This window comes from Charadrius vociferus, unplaced genomic scaffold, assembly GCF_000708025.1.
Source record: "Charadrius vociferus isolate BGI_N301 unplaced genomic scaffold, ASM70802v2 scaffold212, whole genome shotgun sequence".
Taxonomy (NCBI): Eukaryota; Metazoa; Chordata; class Aves; order Charadriiformes; family Charadriidae; genus Charadrius; species Charadrius vociferus.
The window spans coordinates 1,367,541-1,387,210 of record NW_009647223.1 but is presented as its reverse complement, the minus strand read 5'-3'; the positions used below and the strand labels follow the sequence as shown (position 1 = coordinate 1,387,210).

Here is a 19,670-nt window from a genome sequence, read left to right as displayed (position 1 = left end):
CCGCGGCGCGCCGGCGGCTCCTCTCCCCTCTCTCCGCAGGTACCGCCGGGTCGGGGGGAATTTTTCCTATCCCTCCAGCTTGAAAATCCGCAGCGATCGATGGGCATTTTAATTTATCTTATTTATTTATTTTTTGGCGTGGACTGATTTCCACCGGTCGCTTGCAAATGTTTTTTCGGTTTTGGGGCGCTTTTGGTTTTGGGTTGGTTTTTTTTTTTCAATTTTTTTTTTTTTTTTCTTGCGAGGGAGGCGGTGGGAGGGGTGGCTTTCTCAGGGTGAGGGGGAAATACAAAGTTGAAATGCCGGGAGGAAAACAAGTCTCGATATGCGCCTCAGAGATGGGCAAATCTCTCACCGGGGGTCAAAAATGCATCAAAATGCCCTCTCCCCCCCTTTTTTCTTTTCTTTCTTTCTTTCTTTTTTTTTTTTTTTTTTCAAATGGGAGCTGCTGAAATTCTCCCAGAAGCGTGGCTCCTTCTCCCATTTTGAATGGGAAAACCAGAGCTGGTTTCCCAGGCGGTGCGGGCTGGGGGAGGCCGGGGGCTGGGGGCTGCTGGTGGTTAATGCTCCTTGAAAGTCCTTGTTAACATTTGCTTTTTGCAGCTGCGAGAAACTTTCCTTCTCCAGGATTTATAGCGCCTGTATGGGTTTATTGAAGTGGGGGGTGGTGTTGGGAGGGGGAACAGGCGTGGAGCTCAACAGATCAAGATAGTTCAGAATAATTCACTTTCCGTTCTATATCCCGAGGAGCCTTTTGCAAAGGCAGAAGTTGGCAGGACCGGGAGAAGGCGATTTTTGAAGCCACAGATGTTGCCTTTCCCTTTGTAAGAGGGCTGTTCCCAGGGCAAGTTAAGATGCAGTCCTGTCCCTGAAGATCTTTATCCACGCTCTCCTGCCACATCCAGCTCTTTCCTATCCAGTTAGATTAGCTCAGCCCCACTCAATGCTTGTCTGCCGATCATTTGCCTATAAACGCATTAATTATATCTCATTGCTTACACGCCGCTTTGTAATGATATTTCATTGATTTAAATTGTCCCTGAGAGTGTGCAGTGAATTGGGGTAGCCTTATTTAAAGGTACAACAACATTTCCATGGACAGTGCTTCATTTTCTCAGGCATTTAAAAAAACTCCAATTCACTATTGGGGAAAATACAGGCTTCAGATTTTGTTGCCCTTATTTAAAGTAATGAATACTAAAAATCGACTGGATTCCAGCACACAGTATATAAATATGTAAAGGGACCTACAGCATCTCCTGAGCAATCAGCTAAATCTGGAACCCTGATTCCACAAATATTAGCTAACTTTGTATTTTATAGTTTATTAGAAAGCGGAAGAAACCTTCTGAGTTGTGTTACTTTTTACTCAACGGTAAACTGAGAGTAACTCAGTGAAGTCGGAAGAGAGGGCAGGAGACATTTGGAGAGGAGAAGGCTCCTAATGCAAAAAGATTTCCTAGCAGCAACCAGAGACTGGTAGAGATTTAGGAGATGGTGTGTGGGCTGTCAGGACATGGTTCGATTATGAATTGTGCCCTTTAGCCCAACAAAAATAATAGCGTGCATGTGTAGCAGCAGATCACAGAGTCAGAATCTGATCCTTTTACTCCTTCTCTGATGCTAGTAGTTCAGAGAAGAGGAGAATACTAATATCTGTAGAAGAAAGTTGCTTCCATCACATCAAAGCAAAGCAGTGGCTGTGAGGGAAGCACCGCTCTCCCCAGTCACACTACCACGCGCTGACACCTTCCAAGAGGTTTGCAAGGACTCAGGCTGGTTCAAGTCAAACAAAACCAATTACACTTGGTTATCCGGAAATGTTATGGAGGTCCCTTGTCACATTTTCAACACGGGAGGAAACTGAGTAAGAATTGCCACAGAGTTTGAGGACAGCAGCTTTACCTTAGGCAAACAAGAATACACCCTTACCCTAAAATAATTCCCACCCTAAGCTTCTGTGTCTAGAAGTAGAAGGTAAACAGGAGAACAGCCAAGGCCGTGCTGTCTTATTCCGAACGACACGAGCTGTAGTATTGTGAGGTCATTGCCTGACACAAATTATTCTGCAAAAGTTTCAAAAAACAAGTATTTTTGTCCACAGTACCTGTTTTAATGTAGGGGATGTTGATGATTATTTTCTTTCTAGTTTCAGAGCCCACCATGAAGAGACTTCTGGTGCTTTGTGACTGCCTCTGGGCCTGGAGCCTCCTTCTGCATGCACTGACTGAAAGAAGGTGGGGAAATACTTTTTAATGCACCAACATATTTTAGGAACCTTTAATTTAATATAGCAGCATAAGACAAATACTGCATGGACTGCACTACTACTAAGTGTATTGGGGGAAGTTAATCCCTGTTCAAATCCCAGCTAAATCTAACGAAGGGAAGACTGAAAGAAAACTACCATTTGTTTGCATAACATCTTTTTTTCAATATTGTGAAGAAAAAAAGCAAAAGCTTTCTGAAACAAATTGAAACGAACTACTTCCTAAACACCTGTGCAATCCTTTCTACTGTTATATAATGACTGCTCAGAAATATAAGTTTTTTTAGAGGGGAAAAAAGTGTAATTAAGTGGGTTTTTTAATCTCATTTAAGTGCTATTTAGTAACTTTATTGTCCCTGCAAGCAGAGACAAAACTTTCACTTCTTGGTTGGTCAGGATTGTGTCCTAACTTAGTAGCTGTTTTTGCAAATCTAAAGTAGACCTTCCTGATCAAGGGAGACTGCTTGGATGAAGAAGAATTTGTAGGCTCAAACCCCGTAACAGTTTATGTTTGAAAGACCACGCTGCACTGAATGTTTATTGAATATATGTTGAAATCTAAAACTAGCATCAGTGTAAAGTACAATGTGTAATCATGCAACACTTCATCTACCAACTAGTAGGTTAACTAAAGACTATAAAGCAGTTTGGAGTATACTTGAAGTACTCACTGCAATTCAAAAATCAGTAAAGGTGTTTAAGAAGACTCATAGATATATTTCTGTATTTTAAAAATATTAATGTCCTGTGAATAATGCTACCCAATAACCAAAAAGGAGTACAAATTTCATATTGTCCATAGTGATCCCTAAAAGATGGATTTGTGCCTTGATCTCCATAGTGTGTCCTTATGCATTTGCAGCTCCTGATAAACTTACCTTCTGGCTTCCTTCAAGATTTAATAGAGTGGAGTGGGCAAAGGGGCAAAGATTCATTTGCACAAGTGTTTCCTCTAAAAAAAAAAAAAATAAAAGCAGGTGATTCATGTTACAATTGCTGTATTGAATAAACATGACATTTTAGAAGAAATACCTTTATTTTGATAATATATTAAGAAAGGCGAGATTTGAAGCGTTCATGAATTACTTCATCAGGCCTAACTAGAGAATTTTGTGAAAAAATGTTTATCATATAGATATGTGTACATATATTTATTATATCTATAATGTATGCATGTGCATTCTTAAAATGAGAATTAAAACGCATGGGACTAGTATTTAAAAATTACATGGTGTGTCACTATTATAATGACCTGTAGATGGAGTTAGTGCACAGTTTTTTATTATACTGTGGTTTAATATGAAAACACAATCGCATACAGTCACTTTTTCCTCAAAATGTATACACCTTATATGAAATATATCTGTTTCTAAAGCTATTTTGTCATAGTAACTTCCCTTACCTTTTCTTCTGGAGTGCTGTTATTCCTTTATGATAAAAAACAATTGATGAATTAGATAAATTGTCTGTGATACTGAAAGACACAGTCTTGCCATATCATTCTTCTTGTCATAAAAAACCAGCATCAGGACTATTTTAATTTGTGTGTTTTGAATGAAAAGTCATAGTCCCTCTGGCGTTACAGTATACTTTATACGTACACAAATGTTCACATTCTTCCTGTTGTGACCATATGCCAATTAAAACCAGCCCTAACGGTGCTTTTTACCTCTGATAAAATGGTGGGAAGAACAGGTAAGGGTACTGACAAATGCGACACCCAGAATGGAAGCGGTGTATTGTATCGCATCGCATCCTTGACGACTGCACTGCCACTAGTCCATCTTTCTGATGCCTTTTCTGCAAACATACTCATTTATTTGCCACTACAATTTCTGGAATGTTTTTGTATCCTTCTGTCACCTTAATCCTAATGACCTTCTGCTATCCTTGAGACATGTATGTACAGCAGCTTATTTACTGACAATGAGCGTTAATATAAAATTTAATCCAGTGAAAAGTCCGGCGTTGCAATTCTATATAAGGCATATAAGGAATGATCCTTTGAAAGATAATGCTCACCGGAGACAGCAGGAGAACTTGTTATTTAGTAACATATAGGAAGCACGAAAGAAAATGATATTAATGCCCGTGACTTAAAATGCATCTGTAGGTAAGAAAGATAAATATAAATCAACCTATTTTTTTATTAAGCGGAATTACATGTTATGGCTAGAGGAAATTCTTTTAAAACTGTTAGAGATTGTGTCTTTTTCATTAGAAGGAGTGATTGATTAATATGCATTAAAACCCCCTGAAAATTGCTCTCTACGAAGGCACATCCATTGAAATAAAAGAAAAGTTACTAAAACTTCTCTGAGCGTCAGTTCTGAAACTCATTTAATTTGTAGTGTCACTTATTCTAACCTGTTCTGCAAAATAGCTTGGAAGCATTTCCAGAGTACCTATACGCAGGGTATCTTTCCCTCCTTCTCTCTGTACTTGCTACAAGTGGAATGTATGTGTGGGATATACAGAGGATGTTTGACTGATGGAGCTCACAGAAAATAATTTCATAGGTATTTTAATTGAACCAGATCATTTCAGGTAACTGTACATTCCTCATAAGATGGTCTTTGCTGGTTAGAGCAGGAACAACTGGCAGAGCACCGAGACCTGCATATCGCTGTAGCCGTTTGGATAACAAGCTGCCCAATGGAAGAATCACTTTTGTGACTAGACCTGATCCTAACAAAAGTTTTTGGCGCTGTACTGTTTATCCAGTTCAGTAGCAATGTGTGCAACAAACGATGTTTGGGAAAACAGTGTTTTTGCTTTTAGTCATGATGACTACACATGTTTATAATGGAAGTCTTCCCAGCAATGAATGAAAAAACGAAACTAGGTTTGGCTTTAAGACAACTGTAATCTGTGATTAAGGGAATCATCTATGACAGGGTATTTGGTAAAGGTTTCAGATTTAAGAAAAAGGTTGATTCTGATGTCATTTACAGTAGACAGAAACCACTAAGCCCAAGGATTTCATTCTGATTTGTATTGATGGAAGTAAGATTTTGGTAGCTGAGCTTAAAGAGCTTAATTTTTCCCTTCTTCAAGCAAAGTTTCAGGATCTTTGGCTGAGTTAGACATAGACACTAGGGATCTGTAAGCATAGCTTTACAGACATAAGATTTCCGTATCAACAGATGGTTTCATTACACGTATTTAAGGAAAAGTTGGAGGTATTCCTCCAAGCCTGGTTGCTGAAGGAAAATGGGAAATAGAATAAAGCAAAATTATATATTGACCTATGAAAATGCACACTCGATTTACTTCTACATTCATAAAGAAGACATCCCTGTATTTTTTTTTTTTAAAATCTGTTTTAGCATGTGTTTTCAGTACTTAGTTCTCAGTGTTCTAAATTATTTATCTTTCTTTGTATGCAAACCCTTTATAAATATTATGAATTACACACATTATCTTTTGCTGACAAATGAAGATTTTACTGAGGAACACATATTAGAATATTGTAACCATTAATGAATAATGAGATAAACATTAGGGAACTGACGTTCTATTTGGTCACCGTTTATAGAGAGGCACCATTTTTCTACAATTTTACAAAAAAGTACAATTTAAGAAGAAAATGTTGAAGTGAAAGATACAGCACTACAATCTTGTTTTACAGAGGAGATTTTGTGACCATAAACCAGTATAAGGAAGATTAAACAGATTTTGGAATTATTGTATTGTAAAGTTATTTGTGGATTACTGTTTTTCAGTGTTAACTGTTCTGTATTTCAGCTACGGACAAACCTCATCACAAGATGAACTCAAAGACAACACCACGGTATTTACCAGAATATTGGATCGTCTGCTGGATGGTTATGATAACCGCTTGAGACCAGGACTGGGAGGTGTGTTGTATTATAATTTTCAAGGTTACACGTTAGATAGAAATCAGTTAAAAGAAAATTATTTTTCAATTATATACTTGTTTTCATTCTATTCCTATATATACATAAAATAATGCTGATATGGAATATCCATTTTCTGAAAAATGCCATGCCTTCTCTGTCTTTCACACATTCAGTTTTCTCACACTTACACCCAAAAGAAGAAAATGGTTCACAATTCAAGACCACCTCTGAACACGTATTAAAACTTTAAATGTGTGAGAAATAAAGGATAGTAAAACATCACCTGTGACCAAACAAATGACAAGTCTATGAATCGGGCCTAAAAAGCACATCTGTCTATAACTATCTTCGTAAGAGGTTTTGGTTTTAAAAGTGAAAGCATCGATCAACCTTAGTTATAAAAGTCTCACAGAAGTTCATAAGATTTATTTTTTTTTTTACTTAGGTATGTCATGATTTGCTTCTGTAATATTTTGTCTTCACAGCTTGCTAAAATGTCTTTCTTCTGCTCTTCATGCTGAATCCATAAAAAAGTACACATAGCAATTACATCTTTATAAAAATGTTGTTACAAAGTCTAGTCTTTATAAACATCCCTACGTTCAGTCATTGATTTGTTCCTAAAAGCTCATTGTTCACTAACATGAACGTTCTAAACATACCAGCACAAATCTGTTCTTTCCACCTCATGGAAAGGTTGGGTTTACTTCTGTCAGATGTTTTCTTTTTTTTTTTTCTTTTGGACTCTTTAACTAAAATAAAACAAAGCAACCCCCCCCCAAAGTATAGTTCAACCTGTTTTCATATAATAGCTCCCAGAGGAACTGCATTATAAGAAGCACAGGTTATTACATTCAGAATTCTTACACCATCTCCCATGGATGAAATGGAAGCTAATGAAGAGTAAGCTTATTCTGTGGTTTGAGGCTACCATCTTGCAACAGTTCTTGAATTGTAAGCCAACTTCTTCAATGGTTTTACTTCACTGACTTCAAGGAATGACTAAAGATAAAATTCTGTTATTAAGTATTAATTAACACATTTAAAAATGGGTCGGTCTGTACATTTTTGTGTGCAATTTCAGCTAATACACAACAAAAAAAGAATAACTTTTTACTTTTATCTAGCAGTAGCTTTGCCTGCTTACTTGTAAACCCTTGGACTAGTGTAGAAATAAATGCTCCTTAGTCTTTGATTAATGCAACTGTACAATTTAGTCAGCTACTATATCACAGTAAATACACATAGCAAAGAAGGCATTAAATAAATGAAACTGTACACCGTGTAGAGTCTGGTACATGTCTATAAGAAAAACCTGGGCACATGATTTCTTATGTGAATTTTGTAGCTATTATGATATATTTAAGTGTTACTAGAAGAGCAAGCAAAGAGAGAAGCAGGGAAAGGATTTTCTCTCATTCTCTGGGTTGCAATATAGGGAACTAAGCACATCAGTAGAGAGTCTTACGTATGTGCATTTAAATATGTTTCTGAAGCCAGATTTCAAGGGTGTACTGTGAGAACAGGTCTACGTAACTAATGAAAGGATCATCCAGTCCAGTTAAAATTTACTCTTGACAGAAAGATTTTTTTAATGTAATTGCTTCTACAGGAGGAATTAAGTTTCTTCATAAACTTTAATAGCCATTTGCATCATGATCAGTTAAAAGCAAAAATAAGCAGAGCACGGGAAATATGGGGTGGAGGGAAGGCAGGATCGGAGTAGTTTCTCTAACCAAGGGTTAGAGAAGTTTAAATAATCTTTGCATGTCTCCTTTTTTGAGTTGTGTTGCATGTTCATGCCTGTAGCCAAGAACCTCAAATATCACAATTTCCCTGTTGCTCAGTATATTATAGTTTCATGGTGTCAGTTCAGCAGAGTAAATTTAACTTATCTGTTATATTTGTCAGCTTTCAATACTAGAACTAAGAGTATGAGGACTTTTTAAAAATCCCACATCTAATGAAATTGTGGGCAGTAAATTAATGTTTAAAATCAAATGTAGTAAGAAGCAGCTTTACTCTTTTGACTGCTGAATAATGCTTTATTCAAAAGACATTAATCATAGATTTCAAAAACTAGAGACAAACATCTAGGCCAATGTTTTAAATTCTGGTACCAATTTATAATAATGGGTTTGCTCAGGAATTTTGGAATTCACCTCTGCAAAACCTTCTTGCTGATGTATCTAAAATACAAGTGGAGAACCTCAATATATACCTTTGTATAATGGGGAAACATATTCTGAAATGTTCCGTACATCAAAATATCCAATGAGAAATCTAAACCAAGATATCAAATTTAGCACAGGTTTTGGAGTTGGAAGTTCAATAACCTTCCATTATAGCATAATCTATTGCTGGAAAATTTAAAATGTATATGGAGGAGCAGTGGTTTCATTTTTCTTCCCAACACTTCCCAAGAAGTGATGACTTCCTATTAAATATTTCATACAGAACATGATTTTTATCTACTCTAAGGAGAAAGGTAAGAAAGCTACCAATGTAACAGCATTTTTAGATATACAGAGTTAGATCTGAAAATCATTCATTCCATATTTGCTATGATGCAGCTATCAGAGAATTTGAGAGACCAGAGACCCTCACACATCTATGTTATGTTGATAAATTTTACGCTGCTAGGCACAATGTAAACCTGTGTACCACTGATTACAATATAGCACTCTTCCAATTATCCAAAATTGTCTATCCTGTTCTTTCTATGCTTTCTGACAAACAGCAGATAAAGTAAAATATTGCATGGTACCTTACTTTCTTCTACAGAAAGGGGCATATTGCAGAAAACTCTCTGCTTATCCCTGAATGACCTCTCCTTTTGTAGTGCAGTTATTCAAATATATACACCTACAGAAAAGAGAATTCTGTGCATGAACAGAAACAGAAGAGAGAACCAATTTCTCTCTTTCTCATCTATGGGAGAAAAGGTAGATGATAAGAGTTTCTTCAGTCAGTTTATTTGTTTCTCCTTCCTTGTGTTTATGTATATGCATGAAGAATTCGGTGACAAAAAGGTATCTTTACTGAAAAATTGTAATGAATTGTGAAGAGGTTTGATCTTGATCTTGCTCTACTCACTTACAGGAGTAATTTCCTCCTTTTTGAAATAAACGCCATGATATTTCTCTATCCCAAGTTTGCAAAATTCCTATTAGCGTGGTGAACAGTTTCATTGTTTGGTAGAAATATCCTGGTGAGGCAGATGAGGCACCATGAAGCCAGGAACAAGCTCCGGGAGAGATCTCATTACAAAGATACACTGTTGGAGCTACACTATATATTAATTGGAAAGCCAGGTTAAAGGGTGGAGCATTAAGGTAGTGAAAAATTTAGAAGTGCTGCATTTTGAATCACTCTTTCAGCATGCATGGAATCAGTGCTAGATTAATATTAAGTCCTCCCTTTCCTTTTTTTCAGATCTTCTTTTGAGGTACCACTTCAAAAGGAAAACTGAAAAACACATATGCTCCATAAAGAGTATGGGAATGAAAATTATTATTCATCAGATAACCCAATAAGGCTATATCTGAAATGAAGTGAGCCGCTCTGAGCATTTTGCCATTAAACAAAGAAGGAATTATTTCTTATTAACAAGAATATAAAAAAATGGAGTAGGTGACCCACAGGGAAAAAAATATAGTGGTTGAATATGCTCGGTATTTAAAAAGTGGCATTGTGGCTAAAATTGATCTTATTTTTCTTTAAAAGAAATATGCAGCACTGTGTTATGCATTGGCATATTTGCACCTCTTATCAATGATTATTTGTATAAATTATGTTATTTAGATGTTTGCCTCCTTCATATGTGGGCATAGTCACTTAGTCAGACATTGCTAGGAAACAGCATCTGTTGTACCCATCCATAAACATGGACAAATAACTGCATTTACAGTTATTTATGCCTGGAAAATAGAACTTTCAAAATGAATGTAAAAATGCTCTGAATCACACTAGAGGACACCTATTAACTCTATCAGAGGATAATAATTTACAAAATGCAAGGAGAAGGAATTGCAGAGAGTAAAATATTGAAGCTGAAAAAGAGGAAATGATGTTAGACACTAAGGGAAAAAATAAACAGAGAAGTCATTTAGGTAATAGCATAATTTTCTGTGGGAAGTATCTGGATCCTAAAACTGCAGGTGATCAAAAATAGGCTAAATAATAAAGATGCTGTTCTCTTTTCAAATACACAATCCTGAACAAAATAAGGGATCAGATAGTGGTGGGAAGGAATCAAATAAGGAGGAAAATTCACTTCAATGTTTGGTGACCTCTCATAGTAAACCACTATATCTAGGGCGGGAGTTTAAAAGAATTGAAAAGCAATGAAAAATGATGGAAAAAAATAAGTTCCTCAGATAAATGGATATGCCATTGCCTTCTGTTCTGGGTTGTCTTCATGTGGGGAATAGAGATGAGCCCTGGGATGCCACCATGGCAGATTTGGAGTGCCACAGTGGTGAGAGGGTAGGCTCGCACAGGGCACATTATTTGTACCTGCTGCTGAGATTTATTAACATGAAATCAGGTGCAGCTACAGATTTTTTAAAACTACCACCTTTGCAGTGCACACATCTCCACTCTAAAACTAAAGGATATCATGTGATCTGTGACCTTTTAACTTAGAATATTTTTAAATGTGGTTTATCCCTTTAAGAGGGATTTTGTAGTAGAAAGGTTGTTTAATACAGAACTAAGAAGAACAACAGTGGGTTTGCTTAAGCAAACCAGAATCTTTCTAAATGAAATTTGCTTTTATACTTGAGTCAGATGCCCATTAGATCATCCCAAGTAGATTATCAACATTACTGCAGTATTGAACAGAATTATACTTGTTTTATGCTATCAGTAAAAGCTATTTGTTGATCTCTCCTGTGTGATGTTTATCAAAATTGAGTGTGACTGTCCTTAAGTGGACCGTTGGTCCATCTCAGGCAATTCATTACTTCCACAGAGCTCTTATATATAAAGTGATGGAAAATAAACCTGACAGTATTATGTTAATTAGGTTTTAAAATTCAGATTTATGAGAACATTATCTATAAATATATGATAAACTTACCTCTTGATGATTGAGGTCCCAATGGAAATTGTTGGATTTGAACTCATATCTGAGCTAGCTTAAAGTTTAGGGAAAATATGGGTTTGGTCTGTACGCGCAATAAAAATTTAGTTAAACCTAAATGTTTCTACTCTAAATGAAGAGAGTCCTATACCAGACCCCTACAACTAAGTGAAGAAGGACTAGAAGCTCTGTAAAAACTGAAAGGGCTGATTTTTGTCGTTTTTTCCACTCTGTAGGTACCACATTGACGTAAAGGCAACTGTAAAAAGCCACAGAAGACCCTAGGAAAATTGATTTAATACAACATTAGGGAGGTAGGGAGGATACGAGCAGCTTTAAGGTGTTAATTGGTGTGGGGAGAGCTGCCATGACACTGAGCATCTCTCAGTAAACCCTTCATAGCAGCACAGACTACAGCTGGGTAATCACAGTACAGCTCAATGTTCTCCCTTTTGGTCTCTACTTTTACCAAAGCAGCAGCACAAATTTCTTATGAGTGTATTTGTTGTGGTTCTTCATCAAAACACTTCAAAGGATGCAGCCATGGTGATTAGTCTACACGCCTTTTTTTGGTAATAATAGCGTATGCTATATAGACACCTAAACTCCTTTCATTCGAAACTGTAGGAAAAGTCGTCTCTATTTTAATAATTATAGCACCCTCTTACACAAGACATGCAGGAGGAACAAGTGCATTACCAAAAGAGATGGAATTAATTTAAGCCATCAAAATATGCAATTCAAATAAGCCTTGTGCTCCAATACCAGCAGGCCAGAAAGGGAAATAGTTAATGTATAGTTTCCTATGATAAATAGGTTCATTTCCTGCTGTTTAAATAAATCTGTATTTCTTATTTTGTTCTCAATTTGTAATCCAACCACAATTCTAACAATAATGAGCTCCCTGGGAGTTTAAATCAAAATATTTATTGTTATTAATTCTGAAAGTTTACGTTAGTCTAGCATCATTAGCAAAACTCAGTAGTTGCAAACAGTAAAATTACAGCAGTTCACATTGACTGGTGTTTTCATAGCTATATGTGGATCGATTGCCTGAGGCTGTGTTCCAGAGTGTCTAGGTGTGGTACTCTGTCGCTACTTTGCTGATCGGTTGCTACTTGGACCCTCTGGTCGCCTTATAGTAAAACTAGTAAGGCATTAATAATTTCCTTGGGTTTTTTTTCCTGTAATCGTTACATGTTCTACAGATATCCCTACATTACTTAGTCCTGGTTCATGAGATAGACGTTCTAGTCAAGCAACATGGCTAACATGTCTTTACAACTGATGGATTTATCCTCAGCAGTCTGATCAGCTCCTGACCTGAGCTTGTTTTGTTCAATGACTTAGAATTTTCTCTAGTTCTTAGGGATATTGTGATGGGTTTGAACATAGCTCAGGATTGGAGGTTCCTGAAAAATGCATTCTGAGCATTTGAAGCAGTTTAAGCCTTCCCATGGTAATCAAGCTGCAAAATGAACACGGTTAACCTTGATTCTAAATATATATCCCAACTGTATGAGTAAACACATGTCCTGTGCAGGAGTGACTCACAACTTCTGAAGCTCTTAACAAAGCACAGTTGAATCATCTAATTAGTAAAACAGTAAACAAAAATTTCAAAACTTCCATATGGCTTTGGAGGGGCTAATCTTTTTCTGTGTGTTCACAGACACTTTTTCACTGCTCTTGAAAATAAGGTACATATAAAAGAAAAAATAAATCATTTGCTGATGTGTACAGTGGTTTTATCTGGATTTGAAGAGACCTAGGATTAGGATTAGATGCTCTGCAAAAGTGCAATCAGTGTGAAGATAAGGCAATCTCTTGTGAGTTCACAATCTGAATTTTCTATTATTACTTATGACTTACATGCCACTTAAATTATCTTCAATGTCACATAGAAATGAAAGGCATCACTCATTTCTCCACTCCCTTGGAAATCTCCCATCGTACTACCAAAGCCTTTAGTTTCCATTTTGTGTCCTCAAAGTGATTTCCTTAAGCCTCAGCCTCTCTACTATGTCCGTATGTGTCCCAAAACTAGAATTCAGGATACCACTACGTCATGTGCTGCTGATTCAAAGATTGGGCAAGGTAAATCAGTTAGCTATATTATATTAAACAGAGGCTCACTCAGAGCTGGGACTCTGAGTTTACACCATTAAGGGATGAATGCATTGTGCCTGAAGAGCTTCTAGCATCTTCTGTCTCCTAATGACACCTGTGGGAGTGCCTCAACAGAAAGAGATGGAGAGATGGGGAGTGAGGATGAAAGATCTTTAATAGAGTCATTTGAGCCTCACTTTCCAATATGTAAAAGGTTTCATGATGATATTAGTTTCTCAGACTTAAGGAAAGGTGATTCAGTAGCTGGAACTGAAAGAATCCATTCAGCAATGTTTTACCGGACCTTGTGAAATCTCCATCTTCCTTTTCTGCCAGCTGTTTCATACAAGACCACAGCCTCTTGAACTTTTGTGAAAATGATGGGCTGAAGGAGGGAATACTTTTTTTCCAGGCCAATTAATTTCTGGACAACCATATGCTTCTCACAGTAATAGAAGGTTAAATTTGCACTGTGGACTTTTTTAACTCCAGAGCCAATTAGATGTCAAGAGAATACTTAAATTTCTTTAAGTCATTTGAAAAGCTTGTAAACAGTGATAAGGTCACACATTAATTTCCCTGGACAGCGAAGGAGAAAATTTCACCTATCCAATGCTTTTGTCAATAGTCACTGTAGTTTGTACATGTCTCAAACACAGAAATAAAGAACGAAAAGAGTGTTATTAGGCAATTCAGCCACATTAGAGTATTTTACTTTTTAACTTTTTTTAACTTTTTTAATTAGTCCCGAAGATTACTTTTGCTACCACTTAATTTCTGCATTAACTTGCTAACAGAATACAAGTGTCATTCAGTGCATTACTAGAATGACAGTAGAATCAGATCTAATAGTCTTGATTATTGCTGTCTCACAAAATTAGATATTTTATTATATATATTAAACATTTATATTAAACTGCTTACATTTATATATATTTAGAAGTAGACTTTTTGAATGAAAGTGAAAAACCTGTATGTGTACTGTAGAACACTGATTCTCATTAGAACCTTTGCATCAGATACAGAAATGTATATTGTTACTGGCTGCTTAACCTTGATTCCTTACTTCACTTCTTTTCTGTCAGAACTTTCTTGTCAGATAGGACAAATCATATTTAAACAGTCCAAAGTCTTTTGAAATCCGGGTTGTATTAAATTAGTTTTTTAATTAATTATTTTACAATATTTAAACAATGTTATACAGATAGCTACATATACACGTTTCTGAGTCTTATGAAAATTTTTGGCTGCTGCGTGACTTTTGCTTACTATACGAGTACTTTTCTGTCAGCCTCTTTTCTTTAGGATTACTTTAAATATTCCAAATTTCTCAGTTTATTTCTTTTTTGAAAGTTATTTGAGAAATGTATCACTCCTTCCATATTTGATATTTTTACCAAAAAACTCACACTGACTTGTGTAGCACTATAGTAAACGTATTCAGACTTACATCACCGTAAATTCTGAAAGCTGATGGGGTTAGCTCCACTCAACACTGTTTGGATTTATGCCTCCAGGTGGTGTTACTCCCTGCAGCCATATTTAAATCAACACAGTTACTTTGATATATGCCATCCTGGGTGAATATTTTGTGATGTGTGGCCTAGAAAATACCAGTATGTTCAGAAGTTACTGATACTGTGTGTGTGTGTAGAGGGGGAGGAGGGAAAGCGGGGGGTTAAGCTTGTGCATTTCTCAAAGTGACTTTTAACGGTAGATCTGCAGAAGCCAGATGTTTGGCTCTTTCTGGAGATCAGCACCAGTTTAGGTACCTCAGACTCAGCATTTGTGACCACTAAAATCATTAGGTTCTTCTGAAGTGGCCAAGGGCATTGTGCCATGGAGCAAACGTACATCCTTGAAATCACAAAGAAGTCTAGCTTTATGGTATAGCATATATACATGATCTGTGTTACGCACATGTTATAGAAACATAGAATGGTTTAGGTTGGAAAGAACCTTGAAGATCGTCATGTTCCAACCCCCCTGCCATGGGCAGGGACACCTCCCACCAGCCCAGGTTGCCCAAGGCCACGTCCAGCCTGGCCTGGAACAGCGCCAGGGATGGGGCCTCAACAGCCTCTCTGGGCAACCTGTTCCAGTGCCTTACCACCCTTAAAGTGAAAAACTTCTTCCTAATGTTTAATCTAAACCTGCCCTCTTCCAGTTTATAGCCATTCCCCCTCGTCCTGTCACTATGTGCCCTAGTAAAAAGTCCTTCCCCAGCTCTCCTGTAGGCCCCCTTTAGGGACTGGAAGGCCGCAATAAGATCTCCCCAGGGCCTTCTCTTCTCCAGGCTGAATAGATTTCTGAATTGTTATTTACTAATCTATCATTGAGGCCTATAAAACAAATTTGGTAGTGTAAGGGAAATCTAATGTTAGTGCCCATATAAATTTAAAAAGAAATCTAAAACATTTACAAACTGTAACATTTATAGACAAGCCAAAAATTGCAGTAGAGAAATTTAGCTGATATTTATCTGGAAAAGTTTTAACTCCTTTTTGTTTATTAAAGTTAAGGGTAACACATCCATTTCTAACTCATGCCAATAAAATAGCTTTATGTTTTTATACATTGTAATGTATTCTCTCTCTCTTTCTTCTCTGTCCCTGTGTCTCAATCCAAAATACATAATTCATAAGCGCAGGGTTAATTATTAGAGACCTTCATTCAGCTTGCCCAGAAACACTGAGTGCCCAGTGGGACTTCTGAGTACCGTGTAAAATATTCAGCACTGTTTGTATTGTCAGACAAGAAGATTTATTAGTCGAAGAGTGAAAAGATTTACACAACGGTGGAACTATGGCTGCTGTACTGGGGCTTCACAAGCCATGTCTCAAAAAGTTCTGTGAAAACACTGTACTAAAAAAATTGTTGATGACAATATTGACTGTGAAATTACATCTAGAAGCAATAAATTATCAGGACCGTATTGTAGACCAATTTCAGAATGGCTAATCAAAGTCAATAATATTTCTATTTATTGTGAGACTTGGTAGCGGTTAGAGCTAATGAAGACTGTTGATAGACACTCACTGTCCTAATTTCCTGCTTCATCAGAGCGTGTAACTGAAGTGAAGACTGACATCTTCGTCACCAGTTTTGGGCCTGTTTCAGACCATGATATGGTAAGTGATGGCATATTTCTACAGCATAGATTTTCTCTTGTCTTTTTAATTTGGAGAATGAAAGATCTATGCAATAACTTACTTACTCCTTTTAAGGCTGGGGTTTTTTTAAACCCTTGATTCCAAAATTCTGTCAGCTTTTATGTGCAACTGTTCCTGCTAGCTGTGACTGCATTTAAGTGCCCTGAAATTAGCAGCCTCAGTGACTTTAATAATGTGTTTTAACAGACCTTATATTTGCTACATAATATATTATGAAATGCATTAGGGTTTGGATCCGTATTATTCTGAGAATGATTGCTCAGGTCCTTGCTGGCACGTCACTGATCCAATTTGCCGAGAAAGATCATCATCTTAAAATGCAATTAACACTTATGCCTACAGTGTGACATCCATACAGTCTAACCTGTATTTTTATATTAAAAGCTACTGATCAATGGGAAGTGACTTTCCTAGATCTTGGCTGCTGAAAGAGAAGAGAAGATTAATGAGAGAATTAGTGTCACTTCTTTATGGAATGAATATTAAAATCAAATCGCTAGATAACTGCAGGGGATGGAGAAGTTCAGAAAACTGAAGGAAGATGTTGTGAGCCCTGGTCTTAAGAGATATTAAAAATTGTGTAAAAATACAGATAAGGTACTTTAAATTTTGCATGTAAATGAGGTCTTCACAAGTAGGTTGCTATTGACAGGGAAAGCCTGGTCTGCAGGTACTAGTATCTGCTGGATCCTGCGTTAGGATGAGTGCTGGAAACATCCTCGTTAATGTAAATGAAGAAAAGAAAATATTTCAACCTTGTAGCTGGCTACATTTAACTAAAGACATTCACCAAAAGAAAGATGAAAAGAAAAAAAGAGAAAAAAAATACCACAGGAAAGAAAACAAGCTCCAGTTCTTACCACAAAATTGTCAGTTATTTAGTTTGAACTAAAACTGAAGACAGGCCTTAAATACCAGGTTATTAGAAGTTTCTGACTATTCAAAACAATGTTAAGGGATGGAATAACAGAGAAAGTAACTTTTACAAGATAGTTTATTTTCCTAAATGAACTTAATGCCAAGACACCATTTTCCTGATTGCTTGGAAAATAGCATTTATAAAACTACAGTAAAATTTATAATTGCAACTGAGACCATGATATGTAAATGAGAAAGAATAGCTTGGGCAGCACAGAGTTTTTGAGCAGTCATTCTGCTGAGAAGATGTACAATAGAAAGGTAATTTGGGCAAATAGCTAAACTGGTGACTCCTCAACACATATACATGATATTAAGTACTATATATGCCACGAAGAAGAATTAAAATAAAATGTTAATTCAATGACCTGCTTTTTTGTTCTGTGATAATTTTATGAAATTACAATGTCTACTTATTATTGTAAATTATACATTAAAAGAGGGGAAACTCCTTGGATTCAAAATTGGTAGAAACCGCTGACATCCACGATTTGTGTTCTGGTAATTGGTCCAGGAAAACACTTCATCTTGCTTTCCCATTTCTGTCTCAAAATAGGTAACCAACTGGACAAACTGAAAACTTCGAACACAGTCATGTGACTAATATATATGTTTTTTTAATTTAAGTCTTTGAATTAAAACTGTAGCAGCTGCAGTCTGTAAGTGATCTGAGGTTGCTCCAGTTTTGTAGAGACCTGTCTTCTTGGGACAGGCCTCTTGTCAATTTCCTGAAAATTAATGTAATTTAAAGTATTGGGCTGGTCATAGATGCTTGTGGGAGGTGAACAAAAAAAGAGTGATAGACATATCTGGGTGAATGTATGCTTTGTATTAATATTTGTTAGAGTTGTTTTCTATAAGTCAGCTGGTTAAGCTACTGCTTGCTCTGTTGAATCAGATTTATGAGAAAACTTCAATAATGCATGGCAATCTAATAAACAGAGGGACATGGATGTTTTCCTGTGCGTAGACATAAGTTTAGAGTAACCGACAGGCCTGCTGAATTACTTGGGACTATATATTGTTTGAACATCAGCATCTACGTACACTTTGCAGTTTCAGGTGATTTAATTATTAAGTAGAAAGTAAAGCTGATTTGACATTCCTAGGAAAAACTGATATTTGTACAGGATTTGTTTTTAAGGAGGAATAAAATACTGAAGCCAAAAATAATCTACTTTCAGAATTATAAATAGGTATACTTGAAAAAAAAAATATTGAGTTCAGCTATAATTCAGTATAGCTGAATTACTACAGCATAAGTGGTGACTAAATACAAAAATAATCTCAAAGATAAATAAAAACCCATACCACATTGGCTCCTGATTGTCACTTAGTTAAACAGGAGAAAGAATTCATCATTCTCTTAGTAAAGTGTGTGACCAAGAAACACACAGGCAGGTGTTCATATGTTTTGAAAACTAAGGAATTACAGAAAAGTATTTAGTGTAAAACTCCTCCTCACCTCCCCTAAAAAGTAACGTGTGTGCAGCCTACACATGCTAACTCTTTTGCTTAAGGAAGGAAGTGTGAAATCAGAGACAGAAGGAGAAAGGTAAAATGAAGAGCTTACCAGAACATAAAGTTTACATTAATTTCACCGGATATTTAGTGCAGAGTCCTCTATACATACTACAGGCTGGTTGACACTGTCATTTGAGGGCTACCCGCAAACTGGCTCCAACGAGCAGATTTACAGTAAGCGTAGACTAGGTTGTGGGATTCGGTCCCAGGGAGGCCTCACGAGCAGCTGTATTGGCACACGGAGGGACCGATGCACTGCTGCCTGAGCCCAGGCTGATGGCTGGGAACTGGCAACGAGCTATTCCAGCTGACGCCATATGTTATGAAACTACAGCCTCAGTGAGACATCAGCATACCTACACCATCTGTTTGCAGGAATCCAATGAGGCAGTTATATAGATAGTAGGTTGATATATCAGGGAGTACATGGTGTTCCTACCCACTCTCACTACACTCTTTTAAGAACAGCATAGACATAACCTGTTATTCTATACAGAGAATCTCTTGGCTTGTTCTTAAACTTGTGAATAAAGTTAAATGGGAGAACAGCACTTTTTAAAATAAAAACATCTTTTTACGGAAGAACTTTGCAGGTCTCAGGCAGCAAGACTCATCGGTCTCTCAGCGGATTGAACTACTCAATAGATAACTGGCTATTCTCATATGACTGTCATTTTTGTGACATTTTTGACGTATATTATCTGGAATAAGACGCATTTTAGAAAAAA

The 19,670-nt window shown here is 36.7% G+C and overlaps 1 protein-coding gene across 1 annotated transcript in view; it reads left to right on the top strand.

Moving 5' to 3' along the window:
* Positions 1–2,124: 2,124 nt before the first annotated feature.
* GABRA1 (gamma-aminobutyric acid (GABA) A receptor, alpha 1) overlaps positions 2,125–19,670 on the top strand; it is a 41,704-nt gene continuing 24,158 nt past the window's right edge. Inside the window, exons 1-3 of the mRNA XM_009879794.1 lie at positions 2,125–2,237; positions 6,017–6,129; positions 16,391–16,458. Coding sequence (XP_009878096.1) covers positions 2,125–2,237; positions 6,017–6,129; positions 16,391–16,458 — 294 coding nt within the window. The remainder of the gene's footprint in view (positions 2,238–6,016; positions 6,130–16,390; positions 16,459–19,670) is intronic.